A 17,860-nucleotide genomic window follows, 5' to 3' on the forward strand; every position below is an offset into this window, starting at 1 on the left:
AAAGACACTTACCGAACAATGCACAATGAGGAGCATCAATTTCTTGGACATCTGCATCCCAGTTGTTGACAACTTCTTTCAAAGATTTTCCTCAAGTTCGCAGCTGTAGGTAATTGCCAGGAAACATACTTCTGTAAGCAGTCAACGATGCGTCCCAGCTATGTCAGTACCCTCAACAGTTCTTAGATGTCACATGTTTACGCTCGACTTAGACATATCATCCATTGCAACTATTTTATTCTTTTATTAATCCCAAATTATTACGCTCCATTTTATTTTTAAAAAGTGCAGTTGTAGTTCAGAGACACGCCAGAATATAACTCTTTTAAGCTAACCCATGTTAACAGTTTTTCGGATTGTACGCTAATATAATGATTACATGCCCATTCTCTCATGACGTCACTGAGTGCAAAACTTTTTTAATTCAGCTTGACTTACTGTTTCGTTTTTCAGTATTTTATCTGGAAAACATGCCACGTAAGTTTTGAAACAAATCAGATAACTTTTTCTAAGCTAAACCTTGTTAACCGTTTTAAAGTTTCGGTAGGTTCACTACGAGGTTAATCTCCACTGTCATTAACACTGAAAAGTGTTTCTTTGTTTCAGAACAGTATATTTTTAGGCAACTCTGCACATTCATACAAAATATTCTGTTCACAGCAAAGGCGCACAGAAAAATTTGCGATGTAAGTTAACGAAAAGCGAGCTATCCCTTTACGTATACTCCATGCTAGCTTTTGTGGGTAACATTCAAAAGCGACTGGAGTATGAAATGACCCAGATAACGGCTGCATAGAAAGGTGACCACTGTTGTGCAGTTTCTACTGATTTCTAGCACAACTGAGAGATGTGAGTGTTAAATTGCAAATTCTAAAATTGAAGTTGGAAAGCCTCCTCCAGCTACACGTCTTTTATTCTGTACACAAGCTCCTGGATGTAGTTTACATACTCCTGGTCTATAGTGATATTTGTATACAGTTCACAAATATCTTGTTTCTTTTAATCAGAACTGCAAGAATTGTTTATGCAATGACTCTTTCTATGACGGAATTTACTTGTATGTAACTACTGCAATCTGAGAAAAAAGGACAAAACTCATCTGGCCAATCACGATACATGTTTTTTGTGTTTACTACCTTCCGCTTCAGGTGAATTCTGGAGCGTTTCGTTCAAGAAAGTCAGCTCTGATTTTCATCTCCATAATTGTTCAGCCGTGCTGATATCTCATTTCTAATAAAATCCATGTTGTTGAGCTGTAAAACTCCGTCTCCTTTCTTCAGTAATTTCTTTTCTCATACATTCAAACGGTAAGAAATAAAATCTCCGGCATTGCCGTTGACACAGTAAACACGCATTCACTGTGAGCTTCAACGCGAAATTAGCACTGTGTTACAAATGAGTAACCGATGGTGTGTTCTACCTCTGTAGCAAATCCTTGAAGAGTGGTTGTTCTGCATTAGGAATGCAGTCTTCGAAAATAGTATAACCTATACATCATATAAACGCAAGTACCTATTAGTGAAATGTTGTAGTTCCATAACGTGTCAGGTAGAGCTGAGGCTGTATGTATACTCTACGGTCTCATTAATAGCACGATTGTGGTATGCGTCGATGTGTACATCAGTGCCGCAGAAGCCACCTTACAGTATATAGTGGAGGACGTTTTGGGTACGACCAACATTAGTCCCCTTTCCCATTCCATTCACGAATGTTGCGCTCGGAGAACTAACGACGGTAAGTTTCTGCGTGAGCTCCAATTTCCCATATTGCTCACTTCCTGGGTTGTTTATAGTAGGAATTGATATGAATTACAATCTATGTACTTGACATTGTTTCAGTTTTGGGGGGCGATATTGATTAATATGAAAACAGAAGTAAAAAAAAAAAAAATTCAAACAGCCATGATCGCTTTTCGTAGAGCATCTTTTTAGATCACCAGTTTCAGCAAGCTATGTTGCTATCTTCAGATCTGCAAAGCATACACCGAGTCGTGAGCGCAGTGTCATCACATAAATCAGGTGCTACGTATCTACATAACATTTTTTACAAAATATGGATATATGAGGTACTTTATGCATTACACTTTAAAGAACTCGTCCACGTGCACAATACATCGTATCACATCGTACAAAGACATTTCAATAACATGCAAGGCGTAGTATATCGGCATGTCATAAGTAAAACTAACATTACATAAAATATCTCGCATAGTGGACCGAGTATACATGCTCATGTTTAGTTAACAGCCGAATAAAGACTGAGATTTGGGAGTAAACATTAAAGAAGTAAATATAGAAAAAAATTTAAATTCCTAATATCATGTACAGGCCACAATAGTATAGATCGAGTAAAAAAATTATGTGACATATCTGTACTGTATTCCTTGTCTTTTAAAACTTGAATGTACTCTTGCGACTTGTTGGTCTACGTATTTAATTTCCACATACCATACGTTTGGCTCCATTACAAATGCATTAAATGATAAATATGATTTTGCTAAATTATCTTTTTTATTTTACAAAAATATGTTTAAATTTAAAGTATTTTTTAAAAATTTAAGAAATATTTTAAACATGTTATGTGCTCTGACTTGGATGACTCCTTGTATAGTAAAATTGTATGTATGGCATTGTAAACAGTTGTATGCATCTATATTTGTACTTATGTTTTATACGATATGGTGTATTTCTGATTGTTATTACTACAGTGCTACCTGGTTGTTAATCACAACATCTATTATGTTTATTCCAGAATCTCATTGTTCATTCAACTGCCAAGCAAACATGAGCATGCATACTCACTGCACTATGCATGATATTTTGTGTAATGGTAGTTTTACTTAAGTTGTGCCGATATACTACACATTGCATGTTCTTGAAATGTCATTGTGTGATGTGACAAGATATATTGTGCACAAGGACGAGATTCTTTAAAGTGTAGTGCATAAAGTACGTTATAGATAGATATTTTGTAAAAAAATGTTGTTCAGATGTGTCACATCTGATTTGGATAGCCAAACTGTGCTAATGACTGGGTCCACGCTTTACGGATACGAAGATGGCAACATAGTTTGCCGAAACCGGCAATGTAGACAAATTCTGTACAAAAGCGGTCTTGTCTGTTTGAAGATTTGTACCTCTGTTTTCACTGAATTATAACAGTAAACATACATGTGGTTCACAACGCCTGTCTGCTGAAAATCTGCTGCTACTACAAATAAGACAAAATTTTCCTACAGGGCACAACAAAAACAGAATTGTAGTCAGTTTTATCTGCACAAGTATTTGTAATCATCATCATCAGTGTTCTGCCTAAAGGCAGATTTTCACATGGTAGTTCTCCAGGCTGTCCAGTCTTCTGCCATCCTCTTCAGGTCTGCATAATTTCCTCTTCCCTTTATGTCGTCTATCACCTTGTATCTCCTTCTTCCTCTCAGTCTTCTCCCACAAACCAATCCTTCCAAAGCATCTACTAGCAAGAACTCCTTTCTCAATGAATGCCCCAACCAGTTCTTTTTGCTTTCTCTTACAACCTTCAGCAGACATCTTCTTTCACCAACCCTTTCCAATACTCTTTCACTACTCACTCTTTCCATCCAGCTTATTCTCTCCATTCTCCTCCACATTCACATCTCAAATGCTTCTAACCTTTTTTCATCCTCTCGTCTCAGAGTCCATGTTTCTGCCCCATATAGTGCCACACTCCAGACAAAACATTTGGAAAGCCTTTTCCTTAGTCCTTTATCTAATTTTCCACATAAGAGTCTCCTCTTTCTGTTGAATGCCTCCTCCGCTATTGCAATTCGAGTTTTTATCTCCTGGTGACATCTCAAGTCTTCAGTTATTGTGCTTCCGAGATATTTAAATTCACTTACTTGGCTAATGGTAGATTGGCCTATTTTAATATTGGACAGTCTGTGTCTTGTATTGATGACCATACTCTTTGTTTTTGCTGTGTTTATTTGCATCCCATATTCCACACAAGCTTCATTCAAATCTTTGAGCATGTTATTCACTGTCCGCTCACTTTCTGCCACGAATACCATGTCACCAGTATTTTTAAAGGAGCAAAAATAGAAACAATCACGTAGCGTTTTCAAATCTGGTTTTAAAAGACCTCAGAAGCGAATAAAAAATGTTTACCGCCCTGAAGCTTCATAGCTGTCGACATGCAGGAGGGCTGTGATGGATTGCTTCCTGATTCTCCACTGTGGTCCAACCCAAGAGTCCAGCGGGCGAGCTGCACAACAATGAGCGTCACCGGCCTGTGCGGGCGCATGCGTGCGCAGTGGCGTCGCGGCGCTGCGAGACGTGGCCTGGCGCCAGTCGCCCGCCCGCACTCTCGGGAGCCGCCTCGCCTGCTGGCTATACCTGCCCGCAACGCGCGTTTACGCGTTCTCGCTCGACTGCGCGCGTACGGCCGCTCAACGCTGCACTCGAGCATTGCGAATTTCTCGCGCGCGTTCTCGGCTGTGCCAATGACGTTCGATTCATGCGGTACAATACATTCTCTCCAGATCACGTTATGGCCATTAATATGTGGTCTTGTGCTATGAATTAAGCCGTTTAAGAATTCTTCAAGTAATATTCATGACCATTGTTTCTGGGTCGCAGATGTAGCAAGGAAAATCAAATTTCGAGTAGTAAACTTAGCTCCTGTTGTGTGAAACAAAGACCTAATTAATTCCTTTAAGTGCATCGGCGAAAGACAATAAACAATTCTTTCACTCAGTCCTCAGTCATTTTGGACATGATTTGGGAACAGCTCGTGTTATTAACGTGTGGCTGTGTTAAAATCCGGTACCTATAAAATGTGCTCATTCGTATTTTGTGTTTGTCTTAACTCTTAAAACTCTTTCGTATCTAATCAGGATCAAATCGTATTTGTGAGTAGTGTAACTAATGAAACAACTAGTGTACCTAGTGGACCACATAGTGGAATAGCCTACGAGCTACTCCTGTAGTCAGTAGAAAAATACATTTCGATTATTTGAAATATTTTATTAGTCCCAGTTAGATGAAGAGATTGTTGTTGTTATAGTTACAAAAACAATAATGAAAAGAATATGAACGGAAGACGCAATAAATTATAGCGTGTTGAAAGAGAAAGCTTATGTGACTTAGTTATTGTCTGCAGAGAGTACCTCTCTGCTTCATTCGCCGGTCTACAGCCTTAGCTAGACGTTTAACAAAATGCTCAGCCATTCGTCGTAATTCATGCTATTATTCAGTAGTTGTAAACCGCGAACTGACATATTTCCCATCAACGTATATTAATGTTATCACGAGTTCAGATCCGTTGCTATATGGGTCACTCACTACTGTAGCTACTATGTTTGCCTGACATATTTATAACATGATTGTGTCAGTAAATTTACGGTAATGTGCGGCTGTATTGTACCTCTGTACCTCTTTATTACGGTGAACATATTTCCATAGATGCAAGAATTATGATATCTGTAGAACGCTTTCGACTGGTGTGAAGGGTCTCTTCTTAATATATCATAGAAGGCGTAGTTGGCATGAATTATTTAGCTAAGCGGAGTTTCCAGTATGGGGCAATGCTCACTGCATAGTACAAACGTAACTGTCATCGTGAAAAACTGACATTTACTAAGGCTTCGGCCGCATAAAGAGCCAGAATGAGTTACACGTTTCAATGAAGAGAATCAGACCAGAAAAAGTATATTTGTGAAACTTTCGCGATTGGGGCTCGAAGACTGTTGGCAATGTATCAGATAGGGGAAGTCATTAATTCTTTACCGAACTGTAGCTCCCATTTTTGGGTACATACAAAACTATTGTGGAAAACAGACCCTTAACCCTCCTGTATAAAGTTAGCCTTCGGACGCGTGAAGATTCAGAGCCAACTACTGCTACTTTGGAAGAATCAACGGGATACCAACGTTGGAAAATGTCTTTAGGACAAGTGACTGTTGTCTGATCGGGACTATGAACTTTTCCAGTCCGGCGCCAGTCTCAGCAATCGGCCCTTCCAACACGACAGAGTACAACATCTTCAACGATGTCATCCACAATCGCGCAGTGCAGGTCTTCTTCTGCACTGTGTACATTGGTATCTTCGTGCTGGGCCTCTTCGGTAACGTGCTGGTGTGCTATGTGGTGGGCCGCAACCGTGCCATGCAGACGGTGACCAACCTTTTCATCAGCAATCTCGCCCTCTCCGACATTCTGTTGTGCATGCTGTGCGTGCCCTTCACGCCACTCTACACCTTTCTCGGCACCTGGGTATTCGGCGGCACCTTGTGCCACGTCGTGGCCTTCGCCCAGGGGACCAGCGTCTACATTTCGACGCTGACCCTCACATCGATCGCCGTGGACCGCTTCTTCGTCATCGTGTACCCGTTCAAGCCGCGGATGAGGCTATCGACATGTGTGGCCATCATCTGCAGCATATGGCTGTTCTCGCTGGTGGTGACGCTGCCCTACGGCGTCTACACGGTGCTACGCTCGGACCGGCGCGCCTACTACTGCGAGGAGCACTGGCCGTCGGAGCGCGTGCGCCAGGCGTACGGCGGGCTCACGGCCAGCCTGCAGTTCGTGCTGCCCTTCTTCGTGGTGACCTTTTGCTACGTGAACGTGTCGCTCAAGCTGAGGGACCGCGCGAGAGCCAAGCCCGGCAGCAAGAACTCGCGACGAGAAGAGGCCGACCGCGATCGCAAGCGGCGCACCAATCGCATGCTCATCGCCATGGTGACCATCTTCGGCATCTCTTGGATGCCGCTGACGATCGTGAATCTGACGAACGACGTGTACATGTCGACTGGCCGCTGGGAGTACTTCAATCTTTGCTTCTTCTTGGTGCACGCTATCGCCATGAGCTCCACTTGCTACAACCCGTTCCTGTACGCATGGCTCAATGAGAACTTCCGGAAGGAGTTCAAGCAGGTGCTGCCCTGCTTCGAGCAGTCGGCGATGGCTGCCGCGCAACACGACCGTAGCAACCGGTGCGGGGACGTTGGAGGCGGTGGAGGCCGCGTTAGTGTCGGTGGCGGTGGTGGCAGTGGGGGTAGGAACTCAGTCCGCTCTGCTGGAGCCGCGGATGGCGCTACAGGCTGGAAGGAGCAGCGTGCGTGCAACGGGCACGACGCTCTTGAGACGCTGCTGACGAAGACGACGCCGCACTGCCGCCTCGATTCGATGCGGCCTCGGTCGGCGGGGCCCGTCCTCGAAGAATTCACGGATCCTGTCTCCACTGGTGCTGAGGCAGCCTCGTACAACGCTGGTGTTAATGAAGTGCACCTCTATCTTGGCTGCACTCATAAGGAGGACGATGTTCTCTGCAGCCCTGTCTTCGACTCGCTGTAGGTAAGCACTGACGCTCTCCATTGTACTTCTCTAGTATATATGCACCTGGCTTTAGCTCCATTCTCCCTTTCCATGCTCTTCCCATTTTCGATCTCTGCCCATAATAAGCAGCTGACCACTATATATTTGGTCATGAAGTTTATTTCGTTGATGGTAAGCTCTTCAGAGTTGTTAAGCCGTGGCATGTTTCTGTTGAAATTTCCTCTTCACTAGTCGACGTTTCGACTCCTCTGCTGGAGTCTTCTTCAGTATTTTTCTGACGCCATCGTTTGGTTGAAAACTGGAGAACTATTATTTTACGTAAACGTCATTATTTACATACTGGGGGCGATCTGCTTTCGGCCAAACTGCCACTCTTCAGCCACTGTACTGTAAAATTTCTAATTCTACCACAAGAAACGTAAAAGTACAAAATAGGTAATGCTGTTTATGACAAGGTAACTGTGATGTGATGTGTGTTCTCTTTATTACGGGCATCATGTAGGGTGTAATGCGTATAAGTACAGATATTTTTATTTATGGTACCTTATTACACACACAAATTAGTGTGTTGGTTGCTTTTTCTCTGCGTCGAAGAGTTTTCCTGCAAACTACCTGATATTTTCTGAACAGTTGTAAGTGCATCAGTAAGTGGAATACCCCTGTCAGTACATACACTACTGCCCATTAAAATTGCTACACCAAGAAGAAATGCAGATGATAAACGGGTATTCATTGGACAAATATATTATACTAGAACTGACATGTGATTACATTTTCTCGCAATTTGGGTGCATAGATCCTGAGAAATCAGAACCCAGAACAACCACCTCTGGCCGTAATAACGGCCTTGATACGCCTAGGCATTGAGTCAACCAGAGCTTGGATGGCGTGTACAGGTACAACTGCCCATGCAGCTTCAACATGATACCACAGTTCATCAAGAGTAGTGACTGGCGTATAGTGACGAGCCAGTTGCTCGGCCACCATTGACCAGACGTTTTCAGTTGGTGAGAGATCGGAAGAACGTGCTGGCCAGGGCAGCAGTCAAACATTTTCTGTATTCAGAAAGGCCCTTACAGGACCTGTAACATGCGGGCGTGGATTATCCTGCTGAAATGTAGGGTTTCGCAGGGAGCGAATGAAGGGTAGAGCCACGGATCGTAACACATCTGAAATGTAACGTAGACTGTTCAAAGTGCCGTCAATGCGAGCAAGAGGTGACCGAGGCGTGTAACTAATGTACCATCACGCCAGGTGATAAGCCAGTATGGCGATGACGAATTCACGCTTCCAATGTGCGTTCACCGCGATGTTGCCAAACAAGGATACGACCATCATGATGCTGTAAACAGAACCTGGATTCGTCCGAAAAAATGACGTTTTGCCATTCGTGCACCCAGATTCGTCGTTGAGTACACCATCGCAGGCGCTCCTGTCTGTGATGCAGCGTCAAGGGTAACAGCAGCCATGGTCTCCGATCTGATAGTCCATGCTGCTGCAAACGTCGTCCAACTGTTCATGCAGATGGTTGTTGTCTTGCGAACGTCTCCATCTGGTGGCTCAGGGATAGAGACGTGGCTGCACGATCCGTTACATCCATGCGGATAAGATGCCTGTCATCTCGACTTCTAGTGATACGAGGCCGTTGGAATCCAGCACGGCGTTCCGTATTACCCTTCTGAACCCACCGATTCCATATTCTGTCGTCATTGGATCTCGACCAACGCGAGCAGCAGTGTCGCGATACGATAAACCGCAATCGCGATAGGCTACAATCCGACCTTTATCAAAGTCGGAGACGTGATGTTACGCATTTATCCTCCTTACACGAGGCATCACAACAACGTTGCACCAGGCAACGCCGGTCAACTGCTGTTTGTGTATGAGAAATCGGTTAGAAACTTTGCTAATGTCAGTACGTTGTAGCTGTCGCCACCGGCGCCAACCTTGTGTGAATGCTCTGAAAAGCTAATCATTTGCATATCACAGCATCTTCTTCCTGTCGGTTAAATTTCACGTCTGTAGCACGTCATCTTCGTGGTGTAGCAATTTTAATGGCCAGTAATGTAACAGTTTTGTGCCAATGCATCTACAATTTAACATCTGACTTACTCCCATGGGAAAATAAACACTGACTGCTTGTTCTCTCCACATATACTTGGATTTACTAACCAACATAAAAAACATACGACTTATGATGGCTATAAGTATTAATTTGCAAATGACGTAAATACTGATGTTATATTGGTCAGTACATCGTCCGCAGTCACCGATAGAAATATCTGCACTTCTACTCGTTACGCTCTGTATTTTGGTGGCTCCAGGTAACCGTAGCTAAGGAATCGGACGTGGGAGAATGTGGGGAAGAAATAAGTTCATGGTCTCAGGGAGGAAGGAGGCTGAAATTTCGTTGAAAAAGGACGTTTCAGGGCGAAGGGAATGTGGTATGTGTTGATAGAGGCGTGACAACAGACGTTGGTTCTCAAGGGTAGAGGAGACTGAACTATGTTAGGACTCAAGTTTGCTGGAGATACAGAAGAGCAGAAGGTTTTATATGTGTCTGAGGATATGTACGACGTTTCTGAACTGTTACAGAATACGAACGGGAAAAGGTAGTCAGACGAGGGAAGCAAGTTGGAGTGAATTTCGGAGGAAAGTAGTGTGGCGTTTACTCGTGAAAGGATGTTTTCCCGTGCTTATTCAGAAGAGGTATAGTTATCGGGGAAAAATTCTTCAGGATAGTATAGGCAGACAGTCGTCATTGGATAGGTGATTACAGAGAGTGAAGGACAGGGGGAATGCTTACCAAAATATTACTGTTGTCATGCTGCCGAGATGCGTCCTGGTAATTGTTCGTATTCCTCACGCAAAGTGGTTGGATATTTATTACTTGATTGCCGGAATACACGAAGCTGGAAGTATGTAGCTTTCATCTCTACTGAAATTACTTTCGTTATCAGAGATCTCAAACACCTCTCGGACTTTTTTTATATAAATGTTAGTGTTTTTGGCTAGAACTTGTACGTTCTTAAAAACTGTACACGTCCTGATGTTCCCCCACCACAAGTCTGTGTTTAAACGTCTGTAGCGTTCGTGCTATTTTATACTTTATTTTATTGTCATCCCAGTTTCGACAGTGCCAAACTGATGATTTCTTGAACGTATCCTCAAATTGTAGCACAAGTTTCTCTTCTACCTTGTTCCTTGCTGTACCTCCTCATGAGTTACGCCATCTACCCACCTAATAGGTTTGTTTGTGGGTTTAAGGGACCAGACAGCAACAGTCATCGGTCCCCCCACCTAATATTCAGCAATCTTCTATAGCTTCTCATTTCGAAAGCTTCTATTCTCTTCTTGTCTGAACTGCTTACCCTCCACGTCTCCGTACGAGGCTATGTTCCGGACAAATACCTTCACAAAACACTTCCTAAAACTTAAATTTGCTTTCAAGTAGCGATCCGCCCCAGATGCTCAGGGCTGGCTCGAAGTATCTACGTCCAGACCACTCGTCTGACGTAGTGAATAAATTAAATGCACGAATCTGCCTAGAGCATAAGTCTGCCTCTTACTAAAACTGTGTCAGATTTCCTATTGAAGATCCCGAGATTTGCATTCACATACGTACAGAAAAGCTCGGACTTTAATTTATAGTAGCTATAGAAGAAGATATGCATAGACGTACAGATCCTGGCAATAATTTCGCCTAATTCAATAGCCTGGATGCAGGTCTTTCAACTGGAAACTACTTCGGCTATTTGCGTGTCCCTAAGCTGCCCCAGTTACCCGGGGAAAGAGGATCTGCCGTTTAACGTGGAGTCCGAACCACATGTCATTTCTGGCGAATTTTCACATCATAGAGAGATGAATTCTGGATTAAAACCTACCTTCCCTCAGTAGGGGAGGAATCCATTTTATTGGCTCACCCAAAACTTTTGAGTATGTATTCCACTCTGGCTTTTGAAAGTTCCTATTGTGTACAGGAGCAGATCACACTGGAGGAATATGTAGACCGTAGGAGATAAGAATGGGGCGATTTTGACTTCTGCGAAAGTCATGAAGGATCGATTTGATGACAGTTCCGGTACTGCTCCCAGAAGTGCCCGCGACATGCAGAGTACAAGTGTCTCCTCTGTAACCAACTTTTTAGACTTGAATGTGCTCTTTCATTTTGTGTCATAATGAAGCTTGAAAATCGTAGGCTTTCGTCAGTTTTGCGACAATTATTCCAGTTTCATCCTGTTCGGCATAGCCTCTTTCATGGCTGTGACAATAGTTGTCTACATACTGTATATTGCAGGATGTTTAGTACCGTAAGTTCTTTGGACCAAGCAGTGTTCGGTGGTTTGTAGATGTTTGCTATCTAATGTTCCCAATCTGATTCACCACTACAAATACGTTTATTTATCCGATTTCCCTTTGAGTATAACTCCAACATAATTTAAGCCACCATTGTAAAGAAAGTTGGCAATGCCATATTAAGAATTATTAATGCTGGACACAAGTTTATAATCAGGAACATGACCTTGCTTCCAGAGAGTCTTCTCATCGTCGATGTGTAACTTACAGATTATGATATCCACCAATCCGCTCGCAAGATTTTTTATAGTACTTTGCTCTTAATTCTCATGAGTTTCTCAGCATTGAGTTGGCGAACTCCGAGCACGTTTACAGGTTGCCTCTGATAACTGTCGTTTGCGTAGGAGGATATACTGGGCGAAATTTTATTTAAACGACTTCTGCGAGAGTTAAACTAATTGGAACTGTCCAGTTAGTTGCCTAAAGAGTACTGCCAGTAGCCAAAAAACGTGAAGATATATTCTAAGGAGAACATATTGTCTGCACATGTGGAGGTCAGCAAAAAACGATTAGCTAGAATGTGGCACATATTAATCTGTGTTAAATGAAATGTATTTCTTGACATCTTGAAAGCAAATTAAATCTTTCTCTCTACAATACTGAAGCTAATAACTGTGTCTGCAGTAAAATAATTTATCTCTTCTCGTTAAATAAAAGTTATCTTTTGCATTTGATAATCAGGAAATAATATAAGACTCATCTTCAAAATGAATTAAAGTCAGCATGCTCTTTTGGGGAAATTTATAGGTATTCATGTATTTCATGACAGGGTGAGGCAATCTCTGAACTATAGAAGGACTACGAAATGCATGTGGTGGTTAAAGTTAAAAGATAGTTTGTGGAAATTCAGGTGACGCACTCAGCGAGTTACTATTAGAATTGGTACTGTTTCATTTCTTTTCAATCTTGTACGTCTCATTCATTTATGGGATAAATATGTGCGAGCCTTCAACTCTACTACTCCTGTTCTAATGAAGTGTTTCTCTCTCAAATTATTAAATGATGAAGGAAAAAGCTGAGATATTTTTAGATGAAAGTTTTCTCAGAAAGACACGGTAATAGTGAAATATGATTGTCAAGGAACTGAAGTTAATGTAACACGACGACAAGAGAGGCGAACCACAATTCGGAAAAACGTGATCCACAATTTACACAAAAGGAAATAATGATTTCTGATGATATCAGATAATTACACATTTGCGTAGTATGAGACTAGACATATTAGTCGAATGAAGCGCAAAGAACTGAAAGAAATGATAGCAAATCGATCGCAGGGAGGTCCCCCTCAGCGATATAACATTAGTAAAAGTTCAGATAACACTTCACATGATTAGGCACATTGTTTATTGAAATTAATTGCCATACCTGTATTCAGAATTTTCATTTTCAAATCTTTGTATTTTATAACCGCCTTAGGTACCTCGGCAGGTAGGAATCTTGAAATATTAAACATTTTTATTGGCTAAGATCCAGCTTTAAGCGCTTCAAAAAAGAAACCTTCAAATGTTTATGCAAAAAATCATGTCTGAAAAAATAAATGCCCTGTATAATAAGAGGAATGTTTTAAACGAAAAAGCTTATTATTTTTATTTAGAATTAACAAAATCTTTAAGGTTCGTTATAATATTCAAATTGATGATTTTTGGCGATATATTAACGAAAGCTTAGACAACTGTAGTCAAAAAATTCTCATTAGACATGAAAAGAAACTAAGCAAACTGCAATGCATTTACCTGTAAAATCATGTAATCCGCCTAGTTTATAAAAAAAGTGATCATAAATTTTATGACAGGGTTTTAAATAAGGCTGACATTAATTTTACAAAAGCTGAGATGTCGCTACTGGAGAAAGCCTTAAAGCATAATGTCATGCCTTAGATATCTAACCAAAATGTACTTGAAAATTTTCTTGTTGACTTAAAATCAGGCATAGACAGTATAAAAACGGACAGTTCCCGTCGGACTAGAGTAGCACATGGCGTTTGTAACCCTAAGCAATTCTCATAATACTGTCAATTCTGACAAAAACTAGTTAAAATCATAAATACCAAGCTTGTAGAAAAAGATGCTTTGGTAACGAAGGCTGATAAGGGTAATACCATTGTCATTGCTGGTAAACAAGAATATGTTACAAAAACTCTACAGTTCTTTGGGGAACACGATATTTCCCAGCTACATGAAGACCCCAGTAGAAAGAAGTCAGAGCCGCAATTGACGATGTCAAATCTCCTGTTAAACCTTTTCAAAAAAAGCAGCTTAATCAAGATGAACCCTCAACCGATTATGTTAAGAGCTCAGTTTGAAGTCCATAAAATAGACCATCCTGTCCGCCCAATTTCCAGCAGTGTGAACAGTGCCTATCACAACTTAGTGAAATTCCTACAAGATATATTGAAAAAATCGTTTCGATTTCCATAACAATTATTCTGTTTCCAATAGTCAAGATTTAGTTAATAAAATTAACGACATTCAGCCGCGCGGAGTGGCCGCGTGGTTCCAGGCGTCATGTCGTGGGTTGCGCAGCCCCTCCCACCGGAGGTTCGAGCGGGCATAGGTGTGTGTGTTGTTCTTAGCATAAGTTACTTTAAGTAGTGTGTAAGTCTAGGGACCGATAACCTCAGCAATTTGGTCCCTTAGAACTCACACACATCTGAACATTTGAAAGACGTTCACTGTAACAAGAGATACGAAATTACTTTCTTTTGACATTAAAAATCTTTACACAAATATGCCAGTACTTGCAACCTTAGACATAGTAGAAAAAAATTACGTTTATTCAAAAAAGACTTATCTGATGAGCAAATCACCGATCTTAAGAATTTACTTCGTGTTGTGGTAAAATACAATTATCTTGAGTTTAATGTAAAACTATATCAACAACTAGATGGCCTTGCAGTGGGGAACCCCGTAGCAGGAATCCTTGCACACGTGTTCGTTAATTTCTTAGAAGTAAAATTTTTCAATAATTTCACAGCATCAACTGCAGGCATTCTTTCATACGCTAGATACGTCGACGGCATTTTGACCATTTACAAAGGGCCTAACGACGGTATTGATCGACTTTTCAATATCTTTAGCGAGTTTCACGAAAATATTTTTTTCCCTCGTGAACGTGGAAATTTTCTAGATCTCACTCTTATGATAGTAGACAACAAAATTATCTTCAAAATCCTCCGTAAAGAAACCAGTTCTCATCAAATTATACCTTTCACTTCAGAACACTCGCATTCTCATAAGAAGGCCTTTCTTCATTCATCTATTAATAGAGCCACCTCCAACCCCTTTTCTGGTGAATGTCTCAATTCTGAAATCAATTTGATTCAAACATTGCAGTTAATAATGGCTATGACCCTGCCATAGTAGATAATATTTTAAATAGTAAAACCAATGAGAGAATCACCACCCTACGCCTTTCTAATAATGAACCTAATGAAAATAATTTTTTTTTTTGTCTATACCGCTTCTGGGTCCAGTTTCTTACAGGATACAGCATCTGCTTAAAAATAAGTATAACTGTAGAGTAGCCTTCTCCACTAATAATTCTTTAAAAAGTAACATCATACATAACTTGAAACCTACGCTCTCCCCTTTGCAAAATTCTGGTGTTTATAAAATTACATAGGGGAAACAGGCCGAGCTATTTCGGCAAAATTCAGGAAACACCTTCTAGGCAAAAATGGCACCAACGTTCACAATTCAACTTTGACTGACCATTTGTTAATCACAGAGCATAATCATTAAGATGTAGAAGACGTCCAGATCTTGCACTCGGAGAAAAAAAGTCTTTAGGCTTAACATCTTGAAACTTTTAAACACTTATCTCTGAAGGAGGGTATCATTCTTAACGAACAGTTGCAACTACGCAACAAAAGCTTTTTTCAAGGTATAGATCCGCTAATTAAAACTAGTGTGAATGGCGATACTCTCCTTAACGTAGTCACATCGCCGCATGGGTAAGTCGCCGGGTCTGGGGCGTCTTGTCACGGTCCGCGTGGCTTCCCCTGTCGGAGGTTCGAGTCCTCCTTGGAGCATGGGTATGTGTGTGTGTTGTCCTTAGCGTAAGTTAGTTTGAGTTAGATTAAGTAGTGCGTAATCTTAGAGACCGATGACCTCAGCAGTTTGGTCCCATAAGACTTTACCACAAATTTCCAAAAATTTTTTCTCTTAAACATCGTTTTCCCTTCCATTTTCATGTTTTCTCTGTACATTACCTGAGCCGTATTTTCTGTTGTAAAAAAGGCTGTTACGTTATGTTGTAACTTTCATTCACTGGTTTCTGTTTGTTATCTGTAATGTTTAAAACTGTCTTTGCAATGCCTCATTTGCTCTTGTCTGTAATTCGATACCTTCTTGCTAGATGGCGCGAATCTGTTTTCGTGTCCACCTCGTGGCTGCCTCGGCCTGTTAGCTACTTTTTTTTTAATGGTAGCGGCTGTGTCGATGCAGCTCTTGGCCCTAAGAGACCTTGCGGCTGCCACTGTATTTCGATGGAATGTTTTATCCAGTTCACAAACATGTTATATTTTTACATTTTATTTTTTATTTTTGTGAAATTTATATTTGACGAGAACACTTTTGCTAAGACGTTATTTTACTCATGGTGTGATTACATGTAAGTACACTCTATTTTTACGTACTCGTAATTTATGGAAGTATTCCTATTAAGTATACTGTATTTCAAGCCATGTCGTTATATTTTTTAGGTAATCAATGTAATTTTTTTTCTGAGGAAGATTGCCCTAGTGCAGTCGTAACCATAGTCAATTTGACAAAAATTTTGCGCAACCGATGTGGCTATATATATGTATATATATATATCATCTAATTATAAAAATATGTTATTAGCGTGGGAGTTAGTCAGGTGTAATATTACTAAAAGAATTCCACACGCACAGTTATAGCAATACGATCTGTTTGAGTCTAATTTACGGTACATACAAACATGGATGCTTATGTTACAGCAGCAAGACAATAAGAAGGGAGCCTAAGTATGGCGAGGATAAATGAAATACAATATTTCACTTGTTTTAAAGACAAAAATATACGAAGTTCCTTTCGTTTGGCCTCTTTAGTAAAACTTCCGACCAAACATCATTACTTTGATTTTAATTACATGAGATATTTCACAAAGAAAATCAAAACAGAAATTCATATCGTATTACGGTATTCTTTATATTTTACCGTATTTTAGGGATTATCAGACGCACTTTTTTCTTCGAAAAATTGCCTCCAAAATTCGGGTGCGTCTTGTACTCGAAATTAATATGACAATGTGCGGTGTTTGATTTAAAAGTAGAGCCAGTATTAAAAACGGCCGTATATTCGATGCCGCGGGAAGTCTATCTCTATCTGTAACCATTGGATTCAACTGGCAGCAGCAGTGCGCCGATGCGACGAACATTAGCTACTGGAATTCAAAAGCTTGGTAACACTGTCTCGTTCCCGCCTTGACATCACGAACCCTGAACACTGTCTATGTCGAAATCTTCTCAGCGTTTTCACCCTCAAGACTGCTTAATTTTCACGGAAGTTACTACGATGGATCTCAGACAGTAGTCAATACAAGTGAGTTACCCATTTATAACAGTATAACTGACATCTTTCTGAACATACCAAAATACCGTCAAAAATGAAACAAATAACATCAAGCACTTCGCCATCACAATTACACCAAAGCAGAAGGAATTGAAAACGATAAATCACAAAATAATACCGTCTGATACTTTCCAACGAAGGTCAGACAAGATTGCTACAAAAAGTATGACTGTCCATTGTCCATAAGTGTCTGCAAACTACCCCCATCAGCGAAACGACTCCTCAGCTTAAAAAGGTGGTGGGGACAAATTTGCTGACTTTGAAATATCCAACCTGGTCTCTCGTTCCACACTTTTTCATTCTCATCTGACCTATTTCCTTCTCTGTTATGTGTAAAATGACACAAGCTGGAGAACAGTTCCTCTGCTTCAAAACTGGTTGAGAGAGATTCATTGGGTTTAAAGTGTCCAACCAACTTTCTTTCCCATTCCTGTCAGGGCCTGTCCGTTCCCTTCTCTCTCTCCTTCTGTGTTCTTTCTTTCTTTCTTTTTTTTTTCAAACACTCACACAGACATCCAACAACAATCACTCATGGAATATGGGCGTAAAAGGAAAACAAATAGCTTGGCCCATCATTTCTTCAAAGGTTTAGCGTGTCAG

General features: G+C 40.9%; 1 protein-coding gene across 1 annotated transcript in view; it reads left to right on the forward strand.

The window, feature by feature from the left end:
* Positions 1-7,328, forward strand: part of LOC124606223 (prolactin-releasing peptide receptor-like) — a 59,769-nt gene extending 52,441 nt beyond the window's left edge. Inside the window, exons 2-4 of the mRNA XM_047138199.1 lie at positions 1,429-1,447; positions 5,992-6,987; positions 7,075-7,328. Coding sequence (XP_046994155.1) covers positions 1,429-1,447; positions 5,992-6,987; positions 7,075-7,328 — 1,269 coding nt within the window. The remainder of the gene's footprint in view (positions 1-1,428; positions 1,448-5,991; positions 6,988-7,074) is intronic.
* The last annotated feature ends 10,532 nt before the right edge of the window (positions 7,329-17,860 follow it).

Source organism: Schistocerca americana, chromosome 3 (genome assembly GCF_021461395.2).
Source record: "Schistocerca americana isolate TAMUIC-IGC-003095 chromosome 3, iqSchAmer2.1, whole genome shotgun sequence".
Lineage (NCBI taxonomy): Eukaryota > Metazoa > Arthropoda > Insecta > Orthoptera > Acrididae > Schistocerca > Schistocerca americana.